At 42.8% G+C, this 23611-nt stretch overlaps 1 protein-coding gene across 1 annotated transcript in view; it reads right to left on the bottom strand.

The window, feature by feature from the left end:
- LOC139666840 (transient receptor potential cation channel subfamily M member 3-like) overlaps positions 1–23611 on the bottom strand; it is a gene marked incomplete at both ends in the record, with an annotated part of 32362 nt that overhangs the window by 2449 nt on the left and 6302 nt on the right. Inside the window, 5 exons of the mRNA XM_071546176.1 lie at positions 11806–11977; positions 12904–13028; positions 14485–14698; positions 16555–16756; positions 18905–18984. Of these exons, the coding sequence (XP_071402277.1) occupies positions 11806–11977; positions 12904–13028; positions 14485–14698; positions 16555–16756; positions 18905–18984 (793 nt within the window). The remainder of the gene's footprint in view (positions 1–11805; positions 11978–12903; positions 13029–14484; positions 14699–16554; positions 16757–18904; positions 18985–23611) is intronic.

The following is a 23611-nucleotide window of genomic DNA, read 5'->3' as shown; positions in this document are numbered from 1 at the left end:
AACTGGTTTTACCTCAGTGTTTTTGCTGGTACCTGTGTGTGTGTGTGTGTGTGTGTGTGTGTGTGCATGCTTGTGGTTGTGTCGTATCAGGCATTGATATTGATGACTACTGAGCTTTGGAGGCAACACCACGGTATCTAAAGCAGATTACTGTTCAATTGAAACCCACCGAGGAGCAGATGAGGAGGGGAATGCACAGCTGTGGCATGGCTAATTGGTAGGAGAAAATTCTGCCAGCACACACACACACACACACACACACACACACACACACACACACACACACACACACACACACACACACACACACACACACACACACACACCGATAAACAAACCACAAACGAAGCAATGTTCTCTTTCGCCTGCCTATCCGAGAACAGTAAGTTTGTTTTATGGTGACATTTGACCTTACACTCAAGTTTGTTATTCTAATTAGCCTTAGCCTAAACTAAAAACTGTTCCAGTGGGAATTGAAGCCTTAACCTTAACATTGTTAGCGCTCCACCAACTGCTGCTTCTACTGACGTTTTACACTTTATTACAAGGGGATTTTGTGATCGCTAGAAAGCCCAGAGTTGTTTAAATTATTTCATCCTTGGAAGCAGGTTTTGTGGTCTGAACTCTCTCTTTTTATCTAATAAAACATGTATCACTTATATGTGTTAAAACACTAAGTACCATCTGAGTATATGTTGAGTAGTTAGGAGTCGGCACTTTGAAAAGACAATCTATTGCTCTAGTTGGAACATGCAAACCCATAGCTGGAGAGCTAATCTGTTGAGTATTTAGTGGAGATGGAATCCGTCCTGTTGGAGTTCACAGTGTGTTTACTCTGCCAAGTACAACACTGTTGTGCTTGTCCAGACAAGCTATTCATTTTGTCAGCGGGTACAAAATGAACAGTGGGCTTTCCATATACATCTGTCTTTCCCTCTCCCCGCTTCTCACTATACTTTATCTTCCATCTGTGTTCCTTTCTGTTCGCTGTGTTTTTTGCTCTCTCAGTATCAGTTGGTCTGTTTGTGCTTTTCTTTGCTGCGGCGCACTCACTGCAGGACTGTGGTCTTCAAAAGCAAAGTTCAGCCATGGTAACTGGACGTAAGACACTTCACAGCTCTGGGCGCTATGAAAACTTCATCATGGTGTGGTAAAAGTCATTTTGTACAAATCAACTCTGTACTTTCTTGAGGAGTATACAATTAATCAAGCAAAGAAAAACGTTGCATTAGGTTAAGTTGTATTAACTGTAACTTTAAATCTTCACATCTTAGCTTCGATGTAAATCTCCCATAATCCTCTTCGTAGGCAAATTAGTTACAACAATGTCACATGACGGGAGAACATGGAGATGGGGTTTTGTTGCTTAATTTGCATGGACTGCTGTGGTATAGTGATGAATAGATATATACATTCATATACTATATACTATATATACTATAATAATAACTATCATTATTATTACTATTAATTATTATTATTATTATCATTATTATTATATACAACAAGTGTGCTAGCGCTTTATAGGTAGTCAGTGGAGGAGTGGGCAGGTATGCATGACTTAATACAAAAGTGCTGTGGGCTCTTAGTGTTGTAACTAAGAGAATCGCTGAACAAAATATTTAATTCATACATCGACTTAGCTAGTTAGAAAATCACCTGGTGTGCAAGCGCACGCTGTATATCCCTTATGCAGGGTTCATGGGGTTCTGCACGGCCTAAACAGTGCATGCTGTAATTCCCCTAAGCAATGTGAATGGCAAAAAGTATTCACAAATGCACAAATGAACACAGAGCCTGGCTCTTAGAGAAGTGCTCCTTCTGCACCTAATAAAGCATGTGCTGTATTAGCAGTGCTTCTAAGTGTGTATGTAATATGGTATAAATGATGTTTCCTAACAGTTCAGTTGGTAACATCAAATGGCAAGCCAAGAGATGAAGGCAGCTGATCAACTAGGGAGCCAGAGAGCCAAGGGCCAACAGTCAGATAAACTGATAATGAACTAGGTCTGTGTGTTATCTCCACAAATACAATGTGGGCCTGTGCACAATCTGTACTTGTCTGTTTCTCCTTTCTTTCTTTTCTTCAAAAGCACATGAGTGATCCACTGACAGAGTCACAACACATCTCATGCTTCCTTTCCTTCATTATCTACCTCCTTCACTATTTCCTTCACCATCTATGATAGCAATCCCCTAGCAGCATAGCCATGTTGGAAGAGAAACAGGCATTTGACTGGCCTGCAGTCAAAATAATCACGTCTCTGAAGTCTCATTACGTGCCGGTACCAAACCTCCTCAACACAATAAGTTTGACAAGAAACCATAATATACAGATGGATTTTATCATTAGTGAACTGTTTGTGTGTGTGTGTGTATATGTGTGTGCGTGAGAGAGAGAGAAAGAGCGAGAGAGAGAGAGAGAGAGAGAGAGAGTAGCTATGGGAGACCTTATGGGGCCCATCAATCTCTCTCTCATCCTGTCTCACCCCATTTTGTTTACCCACACCCCTGTTCCTGCACTGACTGTATCCATGTACCACGCACAGCACACACTCCAACAAGTTCCCCACACCACACCTCTTGGGAGGGAAACTACTACTTCCTGCCTGGGAGGGCAGGAAGTAAAGAGGGACGGAGGGAGTTTGGGAGGGAGAGAGGAGCGTGCGAGCGGGACGCACGTAACATGCTTAAATGTTCCTCATGAGAGATCCACCGATGACTCACCCTCTGCGTGTGTGATTGCATTTGTATGTGCGTGTGTCTGTGTGTGTGTGTGGGTGTGCGCAAGTGTCGGCGAGTCTGTCCTTGTATGTGTCAAATTAGCATCAGCATGACCAGAGGAGGTGTGTTACAGTATGCGGGTCGTCTTCGCGCCCCCACTCCCCAACCCCCCACCCCCACCCCCACCCCCACCCCCTTGCACCATCATGCTAGACAGGCAGAGAACAAAAGGTCGGGGGGGGGGGGGGGGGTGGGTACATCAAACGGGCGATGTCGTGGCTACTCTCGAACTTTGCTTTTTCTGCCGTGTTTTGACATCATGATATCCTGCTCTTTTCTGACCCACTCGGAGGAATTCAGTTCGGATCGGATGCTCTGTGTCACGTATTTAATTTGAGCTGAGTTGTAGCGTTATCAAGGCCGGGTGAGCCTGAGAGAATCAATCATGAATGGTGTCGTTGACCAGGAAAAGACATTTTCTACTGGGAAATTGGGGTTAAAGGAATACCTCATTGATTTGTGTCTGTGTGTGTGTGAGAGAGAGACTGTGTGTGTATGTGTGCGTATGTTTCTGCGAGAGCATCTTCTTCTTCGGTGCATGGATGCTTCCCTCTGTATGTGCCGAAGAAAATGTAATTATGAGGTACTGTATGTGTTTGCGTGAATACCTGTGTGTCTGCATCTACTGTAGGCCAATTATTATCCTTTTTAGTCACATAAAACAACTAAATGGGTTAGAATGGTGTCCAGCACTCTAGATTGGTAGTTCATATTTATTTATCTGTCTCTTTCATGTTTGGATAAAAAAGAAGTTTGACTAGCTCCCGCCAAACATTTCTGGATCCAGCTCTGGTCTGTGGGTCACTGTGATGTAAAGTGTGTTGTCAGGCATAAGCGTGCCTCAGCAAGCAATGACACACATCATATACTTAAAATACTGCAGGGGTCGACTCTAGTTTCTCTCCCATTTCACCTGTCTCTCTCCTCTGCAGACTAGCAGAATACCATACAATAACACCACAATATACATGGCAACAGTCAACATGTCGTCACCAATGAATGACGCAGTTCCCCTCTGGGTAGTAACAAATATGTCGCCTTGTTTTGACCTGTAATTGTAGCGTCCCCCCCCTGAGCCAATCAGTATCAGAAAATGCTGGAAGGCCATGATGAGTCAAGTCAAGTCAAGTATATTTGTATCGCCCTTAATCACAGTTACAGTCTCAAAGGGCTTCACAACGCCCACATTATGAAACAATACATGCAAACGATAAATGAAAATGACTCCTCCCAACTTTAGACCTTCAATAAGACCAAGGGGGGGAAAAAAATGGAAGAAACCTCAGAAAGAGGGATCACCCTTCCTGGACGGTGCAGATGGGTGCACAGAGTGGACAAACAAAGATTACATATTGACAAAACGGGAAAATAAATAAAAAGTGAACGTGCCAGAGATCAGTCCATAGTCTCCCCATGATGAGATTAAAAAACAAAAAATGATCAAATGTCACCTTACTTTGACCTGTAATTGTAGCCCCCTCCTTGAGTCAACTGATGTAATTTGGAAAATGCTGGAATGCAGTGGTGAGATGCATCATTCACCCGGGGTTCTTCTACGATTCATCTCACACACCATATATACGTGTATGGTGTATATAAAACCTTGATGCATCATTCACCCAGGTTTTGTCAAAATCTGATTAGTGAATATATTGTATGGTGTGTGAGATGAATCGTAGAAGAAACAAACAAACAAACAAACAAACAGACAGAGACCAATCTATTGTCTCCCCATGATGAAAAGCCCCCCAAAAATGATGAAATAAAAAAAATTGCTGAAATGAAAAAAGTTGCTGTTTGTCTATATTAGTACAAGGACATCCCTGACCTCCTTACCACTTTCTTTTACCACTCCAACAGTAAAATCCTAAACAACAGAGTTACCACCGTTCACACTGCTGACCATACGCTCAGCTTCATTCCACACCACATAACATTTTCTCATCCATGCACATCCACAACCTGGAACCATACCTAGAGCTATTCTCCTATCCAACCATACCCACTAGTGACCGTTTTATCTCTCCGCCACAGGGTTGAATACTGTAGCAGTTCACATATTCATCATTTCCACATATATTCTCTGTGTCCATTCACACATGAACACACTTTACCCCTAATGACTCTTATTGTCTCCACACTATCTATGTATGCATATCCTCAAGTGCCCTGATACAGTATTATCTGCTGATCCACACCTACAGTATTAGTTCAGTCCATTCATTTAGCCAGCCATCCATGCAGCACCATCCCAGAAACCAAAACCCATGGGTCAAAGAATTTAATACAATGAATCGCAGATGAAATTTTAATACCCTTGACCACAGTGCTAATGCAAAAATAAGAATTTATGTGCCCACTGTACTGATTGTATTGTAGGAAGACCTGAATTAATTAAATGTATTTCAATAGTTTTCACATATTTGAACTGCTTGCAGAACGACATAATTCACACACTTTATTCTACATTATTTTCCAAGTATTGCTGCTTTATTAGATACAGTAGCATACAGTGGAGACTGACGTATGGGAGCCAGATACTTAGGAATCACTCTGGACAACAACTTCAGCTTCAACCACCATTGACATTCATAAACGCTGCCAGCAAAGACTTATCCATAGATTAAAAAACCCATTTGTTCAACCCATCTCAATCTGCACAACCTTACCTCCTCAGGCCTAACATGGAAAGCACGGACAATAATAAATAACTGTGAGCGCCCACTCCTCTGCTCCTTCACCCTCCTTCCCTCAGGTCACACATACAGGACACTCAGGTGCAGAAAGACTCACTTCGGCAAAAGCTTTGTCCCCTCTGCCATAGATGCATTAAATAACTCCCCCCCTGTTGTCTTATATTGTCTTATCTGTATGTATTCGCTGCACCTGACTGAGGAAAGAATTCCCTCTCAAGGACAATAAACTACCTATCCTAAGAGCCACTGCAAAACGCAATTGGTCACACAATTGGAAATCTAATGCGACATTATTAGCCAGATAAGGAAAATCAAGAGCCGGTCTGCTTTAGACAAGTTTGTATAGTGTGTAGTGTGTAGTGCTTGAAGGAACAACATTACGACCTCCTTGACTTTCTATGTACAGTAGCTTAACTATAATCTCCTGTGTATGGGCTGTTCCACAGTGGAGGTCAGAGTGCCGGAGCTAATCTGCGATGCAAGGCCTTATGGCTTCCGAATTCAATTACCTTCAGCTACTGTATATTTCACCCTTTACGTATTCTGTGATTAATGAAACCACTGCTATAGGAGGGTCAGTGAAGGTGACAGACACACAGACTCACACACACACACACGCACACACACACACATCCGCACCTATGTACACATTCAATATACAAAGTACTCATGCTCACAGTTAAATAGTGCTAGCGATCAGGGTCAAATGGAAGACTTGAGGGAACATTGGGAGACTCAATAGCCCCCTTTCCACTGAAGGCCAAAAGCCCAAGAACTTTGGCCCAGGAACTCTAGCCTGGAACTTAAGCACTGGGCTAAACTTGTTAAAGTGTTTCCACTGAGCAACCTGGTCCCTGCGTAACTATGACAACTAACTTACACAACTGCTTGTCATCAAACATGGAAGACAATGCTGCTGTCAAATGTACCATATAATCGTTAACATTTTTTTAATTACTTTGTGGGAAGTTTTAAAAAAGAAGAAGGTTGCAGGATGAGGCTAACATCATTCACATAAAAAAACAAAGAGTCATCGCTGGGCAGTGATTCAAACGCCTACTGAAGGCGTTAAAGTAAAGAAAAACTGCCTTGCCTGCGTAAGCAAAGGCAGGTTTTTTCCTTTAACATTAGTCCTTTGCTACTATGTGTGTCAAAATTGGAAAGTGAATGATAGTAAGCTAAATAAGGCCAATGTTGGTTTCAATATACGGTATCAGGCTAAAAAGTTGTTTCCAACTCGTAACAGTCTTATTTTTCTATGTGTAGCAAGATGTTTTGTTTTTTTTCTAAGATAGCAGCTGAAAGTAATACAGATTTAAGAATTAACATACCTAGTTTCTAACAGGCTCATTAATGTAGGAATGGCTGCACTCAGTTACAGACGTTACTAAGCAACACCCCCTATTTGAAAAATATAGAATGTGATGATGTATAAGCATCAGGGCTAACAGCTTTGGCCCTGAGGATTTGGTAGTGGGGCTTGAGTTCCTGGACTAGCCCTGTTTTGGCCTAAGCTAACCCAGTGGAAAGGGGTCAGGAACTCTGGAGCTAAGTTCAAGCACCAGGTTTGGCCCTCAGTGGAAAGGGGGCTAATGTCTTCTTTCTCTCGCTCGCTTTTCTCTTGTTTTCCTCATTCTGCTTATTCAATGGAGACACCTCAAGGTAATATCTTGCCTCACTCCCTGCCTCCTTCTCTCCGCAGCTACTTTATGCATCCTTCCCTCGTTATTTAATTCCCCCCCTTTCCGCTCACCCTCTTCTCTTTATTGTCTCTTCTCTCTCTCTTTCCTTCACTCTCCCTCTCTGCGAGGCAGGTATGTGATTAAAAAGCGTTGCAGCCATCGCTGGAGACTTGTTGAAAGGGCTGTGCAGTCGTTTAGTGAGCTATGCTGCTTGGTGCCTCTCTTTCATTGGCTTTCTACAACAAGTCTGACAATTTGTGCTAGCCGCAGGAGACACTGAAGAGTAGTGAGAGAAGAAAAAAAATCTGTTTTCTCCCTGTGTTTGAGTAGCAAAATCGCTGCACTTTGTTGCATAGCAACGATAAATCAACAGTCACATCTGTATATAATTATATAATATACGTTCATGGTCACTGCTTACAAGCTCTGTCCCTCTTTGTTTGCATGTGAAGCTCACATCTCATCCTGTGCTGCCTGAACTGAAACCGTCTCAGAGAAGTCCAGGTTCATTTGCATCTGCCTCTTTGTCCACGCTCTGCCAGGCTGGACCACGCCTGGTTAAGCTGGGTTGGACAAGTCACGAGAGAGTCGTGCATCTATGGCACGGCAAAGAGCTGTGCATCTACTCCAGCGTGTGAATATGCTGGCCGCAGCCACCATATTTACAGCCTTCCAACCCCAATTTCCTGTCTACAGGCATTTATTCTGTTTGCACCCAGCCAGAGCTGTCCTTTAGATATTCCAGTCCCCTTTCCACTAATGAGGTTACAACGCCACAGGAGGCGACACCTTCCACAACATCAAATATACAGTAGGGACTGGAGGAAGTATACAGAGGAAGTACACACGTCTAACTTGTCGCTAAGGGGGCGTTAAAAGGCTGAGGGATTGCATAACTGTGTTCCAGTGATGAGCTTTGACAGGTGCCAATGGTGCTGCCATGACTTGTAATGGATGGCAATGATTGCCTGCAATACGACCACAAACCAAAATATAGAAACAGTTCAGAAAATTCACAATGACCTGACAGGTACATTGAGATATTCTTTGCAATATTACAGACAATACGGACATAAAGTCCAATGTCTATTTTCTGGAATGTGGCCAGCAAAAAATACACATGAATTAATTACATAAAATCCATCCCCATATATAATAACTGTGCTAGCCAATTTGATTTCTACAGCATTTCCGGCAGTAACATAGTGATAGCCATTGCAAGGAAAATCACGCACAGGCACAGTAGGATTAGCTGCAGGATTGCCCAGACATCACAAAAAGACCACAGGGGAAGATTACGCCTATCTATCCACCACATTTCTTTCATCTTGTGGTTGTGTGTAGTTTGTGTAGTTTGTGTTAAGAGAGAGAGAAAAAAAAGGGGGGTGGTTACGTGTGGTCCACAAACCACATGTTAAACCATTCAAACTCAACTGCTCTCTCCCTCTTTATCTTTCTTTATTCTTCTCTCTCCCTGCAGGACCACAGACTACAGCTGGATCCCATGGGAGGCCTGCTGTGAAGAAAATTGATGCACTCCTGTATTGACCGTGGACAGGTAATCAAATCAAGCAATAGTCCTTGTCTGGCAACCCTAGAGGTGAATGAGAAAGTAAAGGATACACACACACGTCATACAGACACACAAACCTACAGACACACACACACACACACACACACGCACACACTCTCTCTTGCATAAACTTGCACACTAGGGCTGCAGAATTACCAGAACAAAAATATAGAATTTGCAATATTAACTCCAGCAACATTCAAATTGCAAGAGGTTGCAGTTTTCTTTGAAATTATTTAACATTTTTTAAGTGCTGAAAAAGACATTATGCAGAAAAAGCAGTGTCCCCATGTACTACATTTCACAGCATAATTACAATATTCTGCCCTAACGTACGCACACACACACACACACACACACACACACGCACAGGTCTGCAGTGGCAGGCGCTGCCTTGGCCCTTGTGCCTGCAAACTCTCCCAAGACTGACAAGAACAGAGGAAAATAAGAATTTAAATTAAAGTGATCAAAATACAGGGGACGGGAGAGCGATGTTGAAAAAGTCTACAGAGACAAATGAGAAAGTGACAGGCTCTCCTTCTCCACGAGGATTATGTCTGCTGTAAAATAAGATATAGTGGCTTTATGCAGGAAGGGTTGACACTGGAGACCAAATTAAATATTAAAAGAGCTTTTCTACAGAAATGACATTTCTCTACTGGATATAAAATAATTACTTTTGTTGATGGTGCTACTGTGGTTTGTTTAAGTGCTTGTTATTTGTTAGTCTACCAATCGCAAATTTCTTAAATTCTTAAACAGGACAACCAGAATGGCTTCATGCATCATATGTCCTCAATCTAATCCACCCAGCGAAAAGTTAACTTGCTTTCATGGTAGAAATATAACTCAAGAGTGTGTTTGAATGATGCTGATCAGGGCTGCGGACAGCCGTCAGCTGGCTCATACAGGACTTGTAGCCTCGAGACTGGGAGGAAATTCACCTCAAGAGGAAGCTTATGCCAACCTGAACGACATCTGTAACACTGATATATCAAACCAGATCACACAGCTGAGGCCAGTTATCACACATGGAGACAATAATGTCAAGGGTTAGGTTCAGGAGCAATGTCTGGGGTTAAGGTTAATGTGACAGAGGCTGTGGTTTGATGGCTCTGGTCAGTCATACAGATTGTCCCTTATTTAAATAGTGGATCCCAGGCAGTAGTAGCGCTCACTTTGTCTGAGGATCCAAATACAGGTTAAAGAGTAGCTAATCAGCTGATCAGATGATGGATTTGTGTGAGGGTTAGGGATGGTCCTTTACCATCATATGGATGGTCAGATGCTCGTGTGACGACTGGGCGTCCCTTTGCCTCCCCAGCCCCTTTTGTATGAGCCCAGGCATAGGATGACAAAGGGAAGTCCATAGGTCACATGACTGGATGACGGACAGGAGGGAAGTACGTTCCTGTCTCCTGTCAACCTCAGGGTTGTTGCTGTTAGGTGGTAGCCATTTTTTAAAACCCTGAAGCCGGGGGGGGGTCAAGGAGTTGGGAGAAAGGTGGTAGTGATATATGGAACTCCAGTGAATCTGGATCAATAGGGCTTTTGGTCTTACAATGTACGCTGTGTCAGATGTCGGGGGGGCACAGTTCCAGTCTGGGCGTTAACATTTAACAACATTGAACATTGCCCATCAATGACCATACATTTGTTGACAAAGGTAAGGTCAGAATGAAGTGCAGTAAAGTCTTTGGAAGGGGTGCGGCAGGGTATGTAAAAATCAGCAAGTCGTGAAAGGTAAGAATGAGGCAATAAAGGAGCTGTGATGTCTGACTCATGATGTTGCTCACGACAGTGCACTGATGTACCCATTTTGGTGACACCCATTTGGTGTCACTCTCAGCTTTTAAATGAGAGACGCTGCTGGTTCATGTTTAAATCTGTGCATTCATGTCAACAGAACCCTTGGGAAATTATTACAGAGTGGCTTTTTGTTGACAACAAAACAACAGGTAGCTACAATAAATCACGGCTGAAACAGCAAACAACATTTCTCTGATTCAGGGTCGTTCCCCGCTCTGGCACATTACAAATAATGCTAGTGAGAGGGTATGAGAAATGTATTTAAAGGGTGTCAGGGAGGTTCGTGTGTGCTTGTGTCTGTGCGTGTGAGAGAGAGAGAGAGAGAGAGAGAGAGAGAGAGAGAGAGAGAGAGAGGAATGTATTTTGTATTCATGCAAATCCATTTCATTCCTAGCTAAGTTATAAGCTGGAAATTGAAGTAGGAGAAATGCAATGTGACAAGAGCTAGACGGCAGACAAACTCTCCACACGCAGGCACGCACACACACACACACACACACACACATACATGCACACACAATGCATACAAATACACTCTTGCTGTCTTTTTATGAGCATAATGTACCTTAGTTGTACCTTTTTCAAATGAAGACATGGAGAGCTATTCTTGTGTCTGTCAATATAAAAAAAAAACATCTGACCCACTTATTGTTCCGTGTGTGTGTGTGTGTGCATGTCTCTGCCTGTGTGTTTCTATTTGTGTGTGTGTGTGTGTGTGTGTGTGTGTGTGTGTGTGTGTGTGTGTGTGTGTGTGTCTGTGTGTGTGTGTGAGTGCTTGTTTGTCTGTGTGTGTTTGTTAGCTGGTTTGGTACATAGCTTCCTCCGGGCCTCAGCTCCACAGCACAGGAAGACAAGGATTAGCTGGCAGAGTTCATTTGAGGAAAAGAGTGATCTGAGCTGTCAGGTGATTTCTGAAGACTTTGAAAAAAAAAAAAAAAAACCCTCCTGGAGAGAAGGCTAGTTTCAAAGGCTGAAAGACTTGTATCACAGCTGGCTAAAAATACATTATCTGACAGCACGTGCTCGGTATGAGCTGATAATGATAATGTTGGTCTCGTTGGGGCCGTAAAATAGAGTTTGAACCCAATTAACCCGCAGTAGAGTTGGTGACAAAACAAGGATTACGCTATCACTCAATGTGTCTTTGTCATTTAAAAACACATCCTCTAATTCTTGAGCAACGCTACTGATTTCAGGACGAGCATTTAGGGTAAATAAGGTCAGTCATGAATTTTGATTGACAGGCATATTCTCCACTCACGTGTGTTGATCTTCTGCAGGGAGATGTGTTTCTCCAGCTGCCGTCGCAGCTTGACCTCGGCGCCGTACTTTCCTGTGGTGCCGTTGTCTGCCAGAATGAAGTGGGAGTGGAGACTGTTGAGGACGGTCAACTTGCTGAGAGGGTTGGACATGGTCTGGTATGGACGCACCACCTAGCCAGTGGAAAACAACATTCAAGTTACAATCAGGGAGACATAAGAAAAGCACAGCCAGACTAGTGGGAGGAGTAGCTGACAACTTGACAAAGGAAAAATGTACGGTCAAAGGATTACACGGTTTAATTTTTGTGTTTTCCTATCACCATTAATACCCATGATAAGTCTAAGCTCACCAGAAGCTACTACTGTCTGTTGTACTGCAGGTTTGCCTTCTGGAAGTCATAGGCTCCTGTTGCTATAATATATTAAAAACAGCTCACAGAGACATAATGCTGCCCTGACTAATGTAATCCATCATTTTAGACAACATGTGCATCGTATTTTTTACTAAAATTACACTAAAATTACACCGGTGTGATCCTTTAATGTTCAGCATAGCATTCAGATTATAATTGGGTGGATATTTATGAGACATTAATGTCACTTTTCTGCACATGTCAATCTGAGGTGAATTCATCTGGCCATTAGGCAGGCATGAAACACTTGTCAGCTGGGCCAATATTATTTAGCTCAGACCATGAAGCATAAAGGGAGAATTTCACCACCTAATCATCTCATTTCAGCCACCAACATTAATCGGCTTTGCATGACTTGTTCACTATGACAGGGTGTTGCACATTGTGATGAATTTCTAACTATAAATTAACATTGATTCCCCAGATTTAGATGAGTCAGCATGTGCTCCAGTTTCGTGTGGTTCCGCCAGCTGTCCGACTCATTTTGAAGGAGTGTTTATCTCATATCGGAATCGCTGACTCAGCATCTTAGCTAATAAGCTGTCAACAGCAATCTACCGGGTCTGGTCAACTGTGGACAGCATGTGGCATTTTTAACATACACACACGCAAGCAAGCAATACACACTCCCACTCAATGACTGTTTCACTTTGTTCTGTTGGTTTTTTTCTCACAGAGACTTACATCTTTGCCCACTAGATCCTCCTGGTTTTCTACAATGCCCCATGGGGCAATGCCAATGGTGCAGATCTTCCCCCTTGACTTGGAGGCATGGTCTTTCAGCGCATCACCCACATGGCGGATCACCCCTGTGTGTGTGTTTGTGTGCGCATGTGTGTGTGTGTGTGTGTGTGTGTGAGGGTTTGAGAGAGGGATAGAGAGACAGATAACAAATCAGTTTTGTCATGATCAATACATAGCCTAAACTTTAGATAAGTGATACACTCTGCTCTGAAAGATACACAGATTCTATCAGGCACGGACGACAGGAGTGGGCCAGCCCATATGTACACACACACACACACGTACGTACGCACACACACACACACACACACACACACACACACACACACACACTCACACAAACACATACACACACACACACACACACACTCTCTCACACAAACACATACACACACACACACACACACACACACACACTCACACAAACACATACATACGCACACATACATACTGTAGGTTACAGAGCATAATGACAGCAGCTGATCCTTGGACACAGGCACGCACACACACCTACACACCTACACACACACCTACACACACACACACAGCGCTTCAACCACAGACAGGTCCTAGCCCCAGGCCGCTGTATGTTGTCCTCGGGGGAGCAGCCGTCAGGCCTGGAGGCCATCTCATCCCATCTCTCCTGCTGACACTCATTCTCTCCGCACCTCCACCCCCTACTGTCCCACCAATCCATCACTCCATCCATTATTCAGGCCTCTCTCTTCTTCCTTCTTCCCTTTGCACCCATTCTGTCACTAAATCTTACTTTCTACTCCTCTCTGTATTCAGTGTGTGCGCTCTGAAGCATCCCGCGTTGTATCATTCTTTCCATCTGTTGTAATTTTTCCTAATGTCTTAAACTGTGTATCCCATTTTTTTCTTAGCTCAAGCCATGCTCAGTTTCATCACTGGACTAAAAAACGCTCCCCTTTTCTCCAACTGAGAAACCTAGAACAAACACTAAGCTGCCATATTGAATGTAAATTGAATGAAATACTGGTTGATAATGCTTACTATCAAGAATTTTAACAAGACCTTAAACGTTACACTGTTTTGCCTAAATCAAATAAGCCTATCACAGAAAAAAATATATTAGAGTGTGAGACTCTCTCACTGATTCCCAGCCAAAAAAAGGCAGCAGTCTAGTCTGCCTAGTGGTGTTTTCAGTGAAGACGGAAGTAGTCAGAGGAGAGGACTATCACTTCGCCTGAACACTGTCTGGTCTGACAATGAGCACTGATCTGTAAGTATTGCATAACTGCTAATAATATACTTAACAAGACCTTTTGTCAGTAACATAGTGATTCAACATCCTCATCGCCTGAGAGGCTTAATGAACATGAGTTATTTCAAAGCTGATATAATGTATGAAGAAACCCTGAGCATAAACTGATAATAAAACATTCCCACTAAACATTCAGAACAGAAAGAAAATGTAACACTGGGAGGGAGTATTTCACTGACAATAAATACTCAATTGAAATATTAGTCATAATAAGCTCTCTGCTTCAACGTCACCTGTGTTGACCCCTCCGGTGAAGATCCAGGCTCCGGTGGTCATGGCAGCCTTGATGAGCCCCTTGCCAAAGACCTGTTTGAGTTTGGGCTGCAGCTCAAAGTTCTGCAGCCCACCGTGGACTGAGATGAGCAGCTTGGGCAGATCCAGCTGCCACTCCTTGGTCATCAGGTGGAGCAGCAGATCAGGCTTGGTGTCATAAGACACACGCACATACTGCAAACAGGAGGGGATGTGTGAGCGAAAGAGCATATGCAGCACCCATATACACACACATACATACACTCAAATACACAGGGACACACATACACACACATACACATATAAAAACATTATGTTGCATTTGATCTGCCTGAAACAAACTTGTGAAGGGAACACCTCTCCATACAACAAAACATCTTGCGCTAATTGTACCCTGAAATTATCCAGAAAAATGTTACGACAGCGTTGCAGACATTCACCTCAAGTGTACGGCTTTTATTCCTCAAGTTAACCTCTCCCTGAAGGTATTGAACAGATGTTTGCTATGATTTGAGAACCACATGCATTATAGAGCATCTGTTTATCTGTCTAATGCAGCCCCCGAGATCCAACCTGGAATGCTTCTGGATGAATAATTTAACAGTGGGAATAAATCACACATAATTCACCCTCAGTCATCTGAATTCACTGTTACCATGGCAATGGCAGTGATGTGATATTGTCACTATGGTTGTCAGAGACCGTGATAACCAATGGTGGGTACAGTGGGGTGTGAATGATGATGGACATGTGTATCGGGGTGCCTTTGAGATGGATTGATTCATCAATCAAAATCCCATTCCTATCTCAGACAGTAAACAGCCCCATATTTCTTTTAAATCTATTATCATATTGTAATAATAACACTCATTTGATTGATTTTGTTATTGTTTTCCTGAGAGACATTCTGATATGATGAATCTTAAGTCATTTGTATTGCATGTGTGCAATGCCTTTCATCAGATTTTGAGAGAAAGTCTGGTTCAGTTTGTTACAGTTTGCTCTTTGTCCACCAAACCCTGTGCTGCACTATAACAATCCCAGTGTAATATGAAGAGAAGCTGGAGTAAACGACTTTAACCTTTGCACTTGAAAAGCTCAGGAATTTATAGTCAGATAGAAGAGTCCTCATTACATGCCATGCAAAAACCTGTATCTCCATTTAGCCTTTTGATTTTTCCTGTGATACCTGTGTGCAGAGAATGTTTCACAAGTGTGGCACCAAGCCAAACCACTGACTATGCATGAAATGTCTTAAATGTCAAAAAGCATGGCAATCAATGGGATACTCAACCGTTTTTTCCCCACAGCGCTGTCACAACTGTATCAAGAGGCAAATTCAGATCAGTCAGCCAGGCGTTCCCACACTTCACTCCTCTATACTTGTGCGCTGTCAAACTACATCATGGTTTACAGCACTTGAGGAAATCATTTTCTTCAAATCATGTCTGCTGTTTATTTAGCAGTATCTAATTAATAAAAGGAAGAGTAAAAGTTCTGTTTCTATGGACGTTTAACCTTTACTAACATTCACGCCTTCACAAAACTCCCACGATCCTCTTCTCATGTGCAGAAAGAATGACTCCATCCATTCTATCTTTGACGACTCATGTCAACATATCAACATCTGGGGAAAAAATCTCAATTGTTTTTTGTCCCCCTCTTGATTACAACGGATTGGTCTCCATTCATTTGTTTGTACATCTGTCACACACAATATCTCCGACACCACTAATCAGATTTTGATGAAACTTGGGGGAAAGATGCATCTGACCGCTGTGTTCTGTCATTTTCAAAATTACACTTATTGGCCCAAGGGGGGCACTTCAATTACAGTTCTAAACAAAGGTGCCATATTTGTTCAATTCACAATTCCATTTACATTTCACAATCCTGTCTGATATGGATTACGGGTAATATAAATTGTTTTTAAGTTTTGTGACTGTACACAATCTGTACATGTTTTTCTTGAGATGTTGACTTTCTGGAGATGCAAGGATTCTGCAGGACCCTGATGATATGCAACACTGTAGATTCACTAAAGGAGTCACCATGGCTTTGTTGGAGTGTCCTCCTCCCTGGAACTCAATGGTGCCAAAGGCATCGGTGGGGCTGAGCTGTGTGTGCTTGCTGATTGACCACTTCTCCGACAGGCTATCATTCTTGGCCAAGCGCTCTGCCTTATCATTCTGACTGGATGAGATGCCCGGGGGCAGACCCACATGCTGACCTATCAGACGGCCACAACAGCACCTGGATGGGAGGAGAGAGTCAAAGTAAAAGTAGGATCAGCATTTTACACAGTCCTTTACACATAGTAATTGAAATCCTGAGAAGTCAGAGCCCCGGGAGAAAGGAGCGCACAGAGGGTGAGAGGAGAAGGAGAGAGAGAGCGTGTGTGTGTGTGTATGAGTGAGAGAGAGAGAGAGAGAGAGAGAGAGAAGGGAGAGAGATGCCACAGTCGTGTTTGCCTGGCAGTAGGAGGTGGGCAAGGCAGAAGTGACAGCTTGACATCTGACTTTCATCCCCTGATTGGGAGGAGAGGAGGAGAGGGATCCAAAGGCCCCCGCAGTTTTGTCTTTTACTCTCTCTGTCTCTGTCTCTTTTTGTTTTCCGCTCTTCAAAAATATCTGCCTGTCTCTCTGTCTCCCCGTCTTTTTTCTCTCTACCTTTCCCCCTCACCAGAGTGACAGTTCTATGGATTGTAGTGTTCCTACACAACTACACGCTCATTCACATGAGTTGAATACAACTTTCATAATATTGCGCTGTGTGTTTTAACCTTACAGGATGAAGTGGGAGCCTTCGGGGGAAAAGGGAGTCCGGAGGCTTTGATTATCAATTGAAGCTTCCATCATCTCATCAGCAAAGGTGTGCCTCCCTCTCCCTTGCAAGTCAACACACGTTTATTTGAATAAATAGAGAAAAGATGATTTGATCCTGAGGAGCCCCTCTTTCCCCTCCTGCTCGCAGCTTCCACCCGCTTCCCTCCAGTTATGCTAATTCTGTTTATCCAAACAAACAGTGGCATTTCCTGTGTGTGTGTTTGTGTGTGTGTGTGTGTATGTGTGTCCATGTGTTTACACATGGGTGCATGCCTGACTGTGTGTACACATTGGCAAGTGCATGAATGTGCCTAGTTGCATTTGTATGTGTGTGTGTGTGTGTGTGTGTGTGTGTGTGTGTGCCAGGGCCGGTACTGCAGGAATTAGACTTGCTCCTCTGAATCTGTCACCCCAAGCAACAACATCAGCAGTAGTAAAGATTTCCATAACATCAGTGTGGCAGTGACTTTGCAGAGCCGAAGAAGAGGAACATCAAGAGGGGATGAAATGAGCGGAAAGGTGTCCACCTTTCTCAAAACTCACTGTTTCATTTTCCTTAAGTGTTTTTATCATTACCCATACAGTGTTATAGCGTTGGTGTAATAGAGAGGATGCCACGTTCACAGATGCACTTTGCTAAACTGAAAGTGGATATCCAGCGTGCTCCTGTGGGCAGTTTATCTTGTATATTGCTTAAATGAATAACCTTTTAAAATGATACGCTGTGGAATATTTTTTTGTCTTTATGTGGTGGCCTGTTCTTGAATGCCACAAATGTCACTATAGCAGCTATCAACTGGCTATTTGTGGTCTTTAAATGTATAATGTCAGTCGGTGGTACTTAAAATTTCTGCTCATTAGTGTAGACTACCTACCTGTGATGCAAATAGAGGCCAACGTGATATTACTTTGAGGCAAATTTTAAAAGGTCAACTGTGAAACAGTGCTCTTAGTCTATGTGAGGTACGATATCACATTAGCTGACTCACCCATTAGGTCCAGTAACTTTTAGAACGAATAAACAAGCAGCTGAACCCTAAATGTAAGGACTTCCAACATTATATTTTTCATTAATTTTATTTCTAGGGACATATCTTGATGGTGAAAGCCCATATAGGCAAGGCAAGGCAAGGTAAACTTTATTTATATAGCACATTTCATACACAAGGCAAATACGATGTGCAAATATAGTAAAAAATCTGTGTACAAATATTCTTCATTTTGCTAACCAACATGTTTTATACTGTATTTACTGATATAGAATTGCTATTCACCCTCACACATGCTTTCAAATAGATATTTTATTTATTAATTTATTCTGTAATATATATATCCTATGTTCTTCACGCTGCACTTGAGCTGATGATGATTCTCTTGATTTAGTAGAGCTGTCCCAAATTTTCTCCAAATTCTCATACTTGCAACCTCTTCAACTGACAAACTTAGGGCTTAGTTCAAGAGTCCAGATACCAATTAATGAGATTTAGTGAATTGGTGCATTCCCTCCCTCCCAGCATTAGACATCATTAGCCCACACACTTACAATACCTACCAATACCAGTACCTTCTTACTCACCTATGGGGGTCTTTGGCGCTCACTATGATATGAACACATTCTCTCTTGCTGAACGCTCTTTCTATCCACGATTTCTGTGCCTGCAGGAATAAAAACAGGAGAAATCAGTCAGTCTTTGTCAGACATCGGGGCTCTGACCTGTGCGAGGCCACAGTGACGGCAAACAGCAGAAATAGGTTTCATATCAAGAACAGGTTGACACATCAGGCTATCTGAGCTCTTCAAGCAGTTCACATGTAAAAAGAAAACAGAGAGGTGACAATATTTTCTCGCCCTTCAAGAAATAAGAAGGGTTTTCTCATATCAAGGTTCATGGCTCTTTTTAATGGCAACAGATTTCTGTTGAAACGTGGATGGAATAGAATCATGTGCCTGCACCATACTGTAGATAAGAGAGTGCAACATCTATTGCTCTGACTTTGGTGCTGACATTCAAAATTTAAGGTTTATCAGCTCAGTGCAAACACAGGCTGTTTTTTGATTGAAATCAGATGGGATCAGTGGTCTTAGCTTTGTTATACAGGGATTTGTCTGCCTCAGTCTATTTCTCAAGGAACACTCTGGTTTCTGGGGATTTCTAACAGAGTAGAGATGTTGGACCTTACGTCTCCATAGGCATTTTTGGAAAAAAATAAAATAAAATAAAAATAAAAACACCCCGCAATTCCAATTTAAGAATGAAAAGCATAGCACTTTGGGTGCCGTCTGCAAACGCACATATACACACACCACACATACACAAAAGTACACTTTCCCTCACAAACTAATTCATACGCTGAAGACTTTCTGACAGAAATGTTTTATGTTATTCAGTGACTCTAGCCCAAACCGGATGAGATGAAGAGCTGCGAGAGAAAAAGCGGATGTTAAATGCACTGAGGCAGTAAATTCTGTCAGAATTTCAATCCGTAGATACTGTCTGTATGTGCAGCTAGTTGCCTCTGTGTGTGTGCATATTTATGTGTGCATATTTATGTGTGTGTGCATTTGTGTGTGTGTGTGTGTGTGTGCATTTGTGTGTGCGCATGTGAGTAGATTTCTCTGTATGTGTGTTTCTGCACATAGATATGGAAGACTTCCTCAATTCATGAGGATAATCCAGCCAATGGAGTGAGGCATGTGTGTTAGGTCTTGATGCTGTGCTGTCACATCTGCTGCAGGACTGAGTGACAGACTGATTGACTGGAGCCAATTACCCTGCTGCAGACGCAACCAGAGGCGCACTGGAGCCACACATATGCATGCGGCACAGCCACAGATACAGGTCGATACACAGCTGTATAGGGTCTATACGGGGTCGACACAGATATGCATGAGTCCTTGTTACACACAGACCAGGATCCAAATAAGACAAGAAGCGATCTAGGTAGGAAACCTTTCTTTGAGCTAATAAGGCAGGACAATGTATCCGGCTCTAACCGGAGTGTGAGTTATTCTCATGCAGCTCCCTCAGAAAGGACACTAATAAGGGGAACTGTAAGGGAATGAAGATAAATATGAAGCAAACTCAGCCAGGTCTGCTTGTTGTTTTGCTTTATATAACGGGGCATTATATATAATCTATGATTGAACATTGAAAGGTCTATGGCACAGCGTATAATAGGTAAGAGTAAGCTAGCTAATTAGAGTAGAGATCCAACAGAAACGTCTATTGAAGAGGTACAGTAATATATCACAGTGCAAATACAATAATAATAATAATACTGTTTTGTCATTTGCTTTTTATGTCCCGCCATCATGGTACACTGTATGCAGGAAATTATGTCATCATGGTGGCGTCTGTGTCTTCTTATGAACAAGAACAATACATGATAGAAACTTACACCACAGGTTCCACCTATATAGTAGATGATGTGATTAGATTTTAAAGCACCTTGCTGCATAAATTTGCATAATAACGAGGAAAAACAGATTTTCTCTGAAGCTACTATAACCCCTTAATGCCTTAAGATACATAGTTCATACTAATACCGCCATGTGTTACGTTAAGTATGTTGGCATTGAAGTATTTGCTAATAAATTCATAAGGAAGCTTAATTGATGGCCTCATTAGCATAACTGATTATGTTTAATATATCATGGTGTTTATGGCGGGACATTAGTCAGCTCAAGTGCCTCGTTTGATGAAATGTGTTGTGATGCTGGTCGCTTGCTCAGCGTCCTCCATTACCTCCTCCGAACTGTTGAAAGTGTGAGTGAATTGGGGGGTGGGAATGGGCGGGCAGCTTTTGTTCCAAAACAAGAGTACCAGCTGGAAACTGAGTTTTAAAAGCCAGATATCTCAGCACCTGGCAAAGTAATCCTTCAGTCATTGGAATTGATCAACAAATCTATCAAGCCCCTGCAGATGTATTATAGTCATTTTGTGCTATAGGAGAGTAAAACTCAAAACAAACCACTCCCTTGCAATGGAGTTCCTACTACAAAATTTATATGAAGGGAAGCACAAGCATTCCAGTTAATATGGATGGGGTACAGCAGTAACTTTTCCTAGCTGTGTTGCTTTAATGTTTGTTGTGTTTGCTGTAAAAAAAACCAAAACAACCATTCATCCAAAACATAGGCAATCCAAATATCACCTAAAAATTCTGTGTCACAGACTATTGTGATAGTGTTATCCTATGGCAATTGGATGTAAAACCATTTAGCGCTTCCTGGTTCAAAGGTTGCATTTCCTGGACTGACACTGCCAATCCAGGAAGTGGAGTTTGTGTGTATGAGGTTTTGCGGTGACAGAGCACAACACTGGGACGTCCAGAACAGGACAGAACGTCACAGCGGGACACAACGGGACAGTTAAAGACACAGCAGAGGCCTGAGGGGGACACACAGACCAGATTCCCAAACCCACAGCAGAGGGAAACACAGCAGCCATGAAAACAAAAGGCCAGTTTTTTTTTTCTTTTTTTTTTTTCCTGCTTTTCATTCTGGGAGAGTTGCCCCGGCTCTTCTCCCAGCCAGCCGGGCTGAGAGCTGCTTGTACAGGGCTTTCCCCATCACCACGGCTACAACAACACGCTGCCCATCCGCCTGACTGGCCCTGTCACCCCACGGCACGCCAAAACCCACCGCAACCCGGCCACAAACACAGGCACACTTACCCTAACACCAGACTTCCCACGATTAACCATTACTCTGGGGGGCTCAGGCCTCGGGCACAGGGGGAGGGGTAGGGACAGGGGGGCTACTTTCACAGGCCGCCCTGGCCACGATGACTCAGCGGGGCCGCATCACGCCCCCCCAGCCCCCCTTCCCTTCCCTCTCTGACAGGCCCAAACTGCGTATTCATCCGCCGCCTCATCCTGACACAAACTAGATCCGTTCTACAGTAATAGTGGCAGAGGTTTTTTTGATCCGATTAGTATTGACATGGCTGATGTGAACCTCACAAACAGCCACGCAAAAACACACAAAAAAAACACACAAAAAGCCCATTGTGTTTAGGGAGAAAACCACTGAAAGGTGAGGTCGCATCAGAGAGAGGCAAAGTAGCTCTATCCCTGACTGAGTTTATCTTCCTTCCCTCTATTCCCCCTCTCTTGCTCTCTCATTTTTAATTCGCTATTCTGTTACATCGTTCCCCTTTTCACACCTTCACCCTCTCATTTTTTTTGCATCTCTCTCTCTCTCTCTTGCTCTTCCTCTCCCACTCTCCAGTGTCACTTATGAGATTTGACATGGTGTGATGAGATGGCACATGGCCTGCACCCCATTGTGTAATTAAGATTTATCACTGAGGCACACACACGCACACACACACCAGCCGTCTGGCAAAACATATGAGAGGAGAAGGAGTGTTGTGCGTTGTGTGTTTGTGTGTGTGTGCAGAGTGCCTTTGCTGCAAGTGAGCAGCGTCTGACAGCCTGTTAGGGGTCTTGACTCCATTACACTCAACCTCAGCCACCTCCACCCTCTTCTCTCTTCCCCCTCCTTTGCTATTGTCTCTCCTCTTCATTATTGGCACTGGCAGAGAGCTGAATTGAGAACCAAATGAAATCAACAGCTTAATTTCTCTGCTCTCTCCTCTTCCTTTTTAACAAACTCGAATGACTCAGCTTTCAAATGGGCATATGCTTAGCTTGTAGCCCAGTGTAATAGAGCGTGTTTTGACAAGAGTCTGCTAAAAAAAAAACTGAGAACACAAGAGACAGACACCCAAACAAGAATACCATGCCCCAATTCTAAAATAACTAAATCACACCAACTTTGTTTTCCAGATGCATCCATTCCAAAAAGTGATTAACGCTGTATCTACACCTCTCGTTTCACACTGCATTAAGGCTTTCTCTTCTCCTCTTTGTGCAACTTTTCAACTCCTTCACAGTGAATTTGGTTTTACTGCCAGCTCCGCCGTGAAGTAAAGAACAGGAATAGCTGCTTCCTTTTTTCTCGAGCATCTTGATGTCTCTCAACACACAGTGAGCTAAATGACATTATTATACACAGACATGACGAGCAGAGAGAAAGCCAGAGAAGTGTTTACTATCTGTGCTTTGGCTTCACTTTGATTTCTTTTCTTTCTTTGATTTCTTGATGCATCAAGGATGACATCATAATTCAAACAGTTATTACATTTTTAAACAGCGATTTCAGTAGGCAATGATTAAAAGAACGACATCCATTATGAATCAGGATGGTCCAAAGATGAGTATCATAAGAGATACAACCATCTTATGGCACATATACTGGTATAAAAAGTTATAACAT

The sequence above is a fragment of the Centroberyx affinis genome, unplaced genomic scaffold (genome assembly GCF_046629955.1).
Source record: "Centroberyx affinis isolate AG114_WGS23_722 - 3 ecotype Tasmania unplaced genomic scaffold, CSIRO-AGI_Caff_v1 ptg005159l_1, whole genome shotgun sequence".
Lineage (NCBI taxonomy): Eukaryota > Metazoa > Chordata > Actinopteri > Beryciformes > Berycidae > Centroberyx > Centroberyx affinis.
Note: the sequence above shows the minus strand (reverse complement) of the source record. Positions and strands in the feature narration are given on the sequence as shown.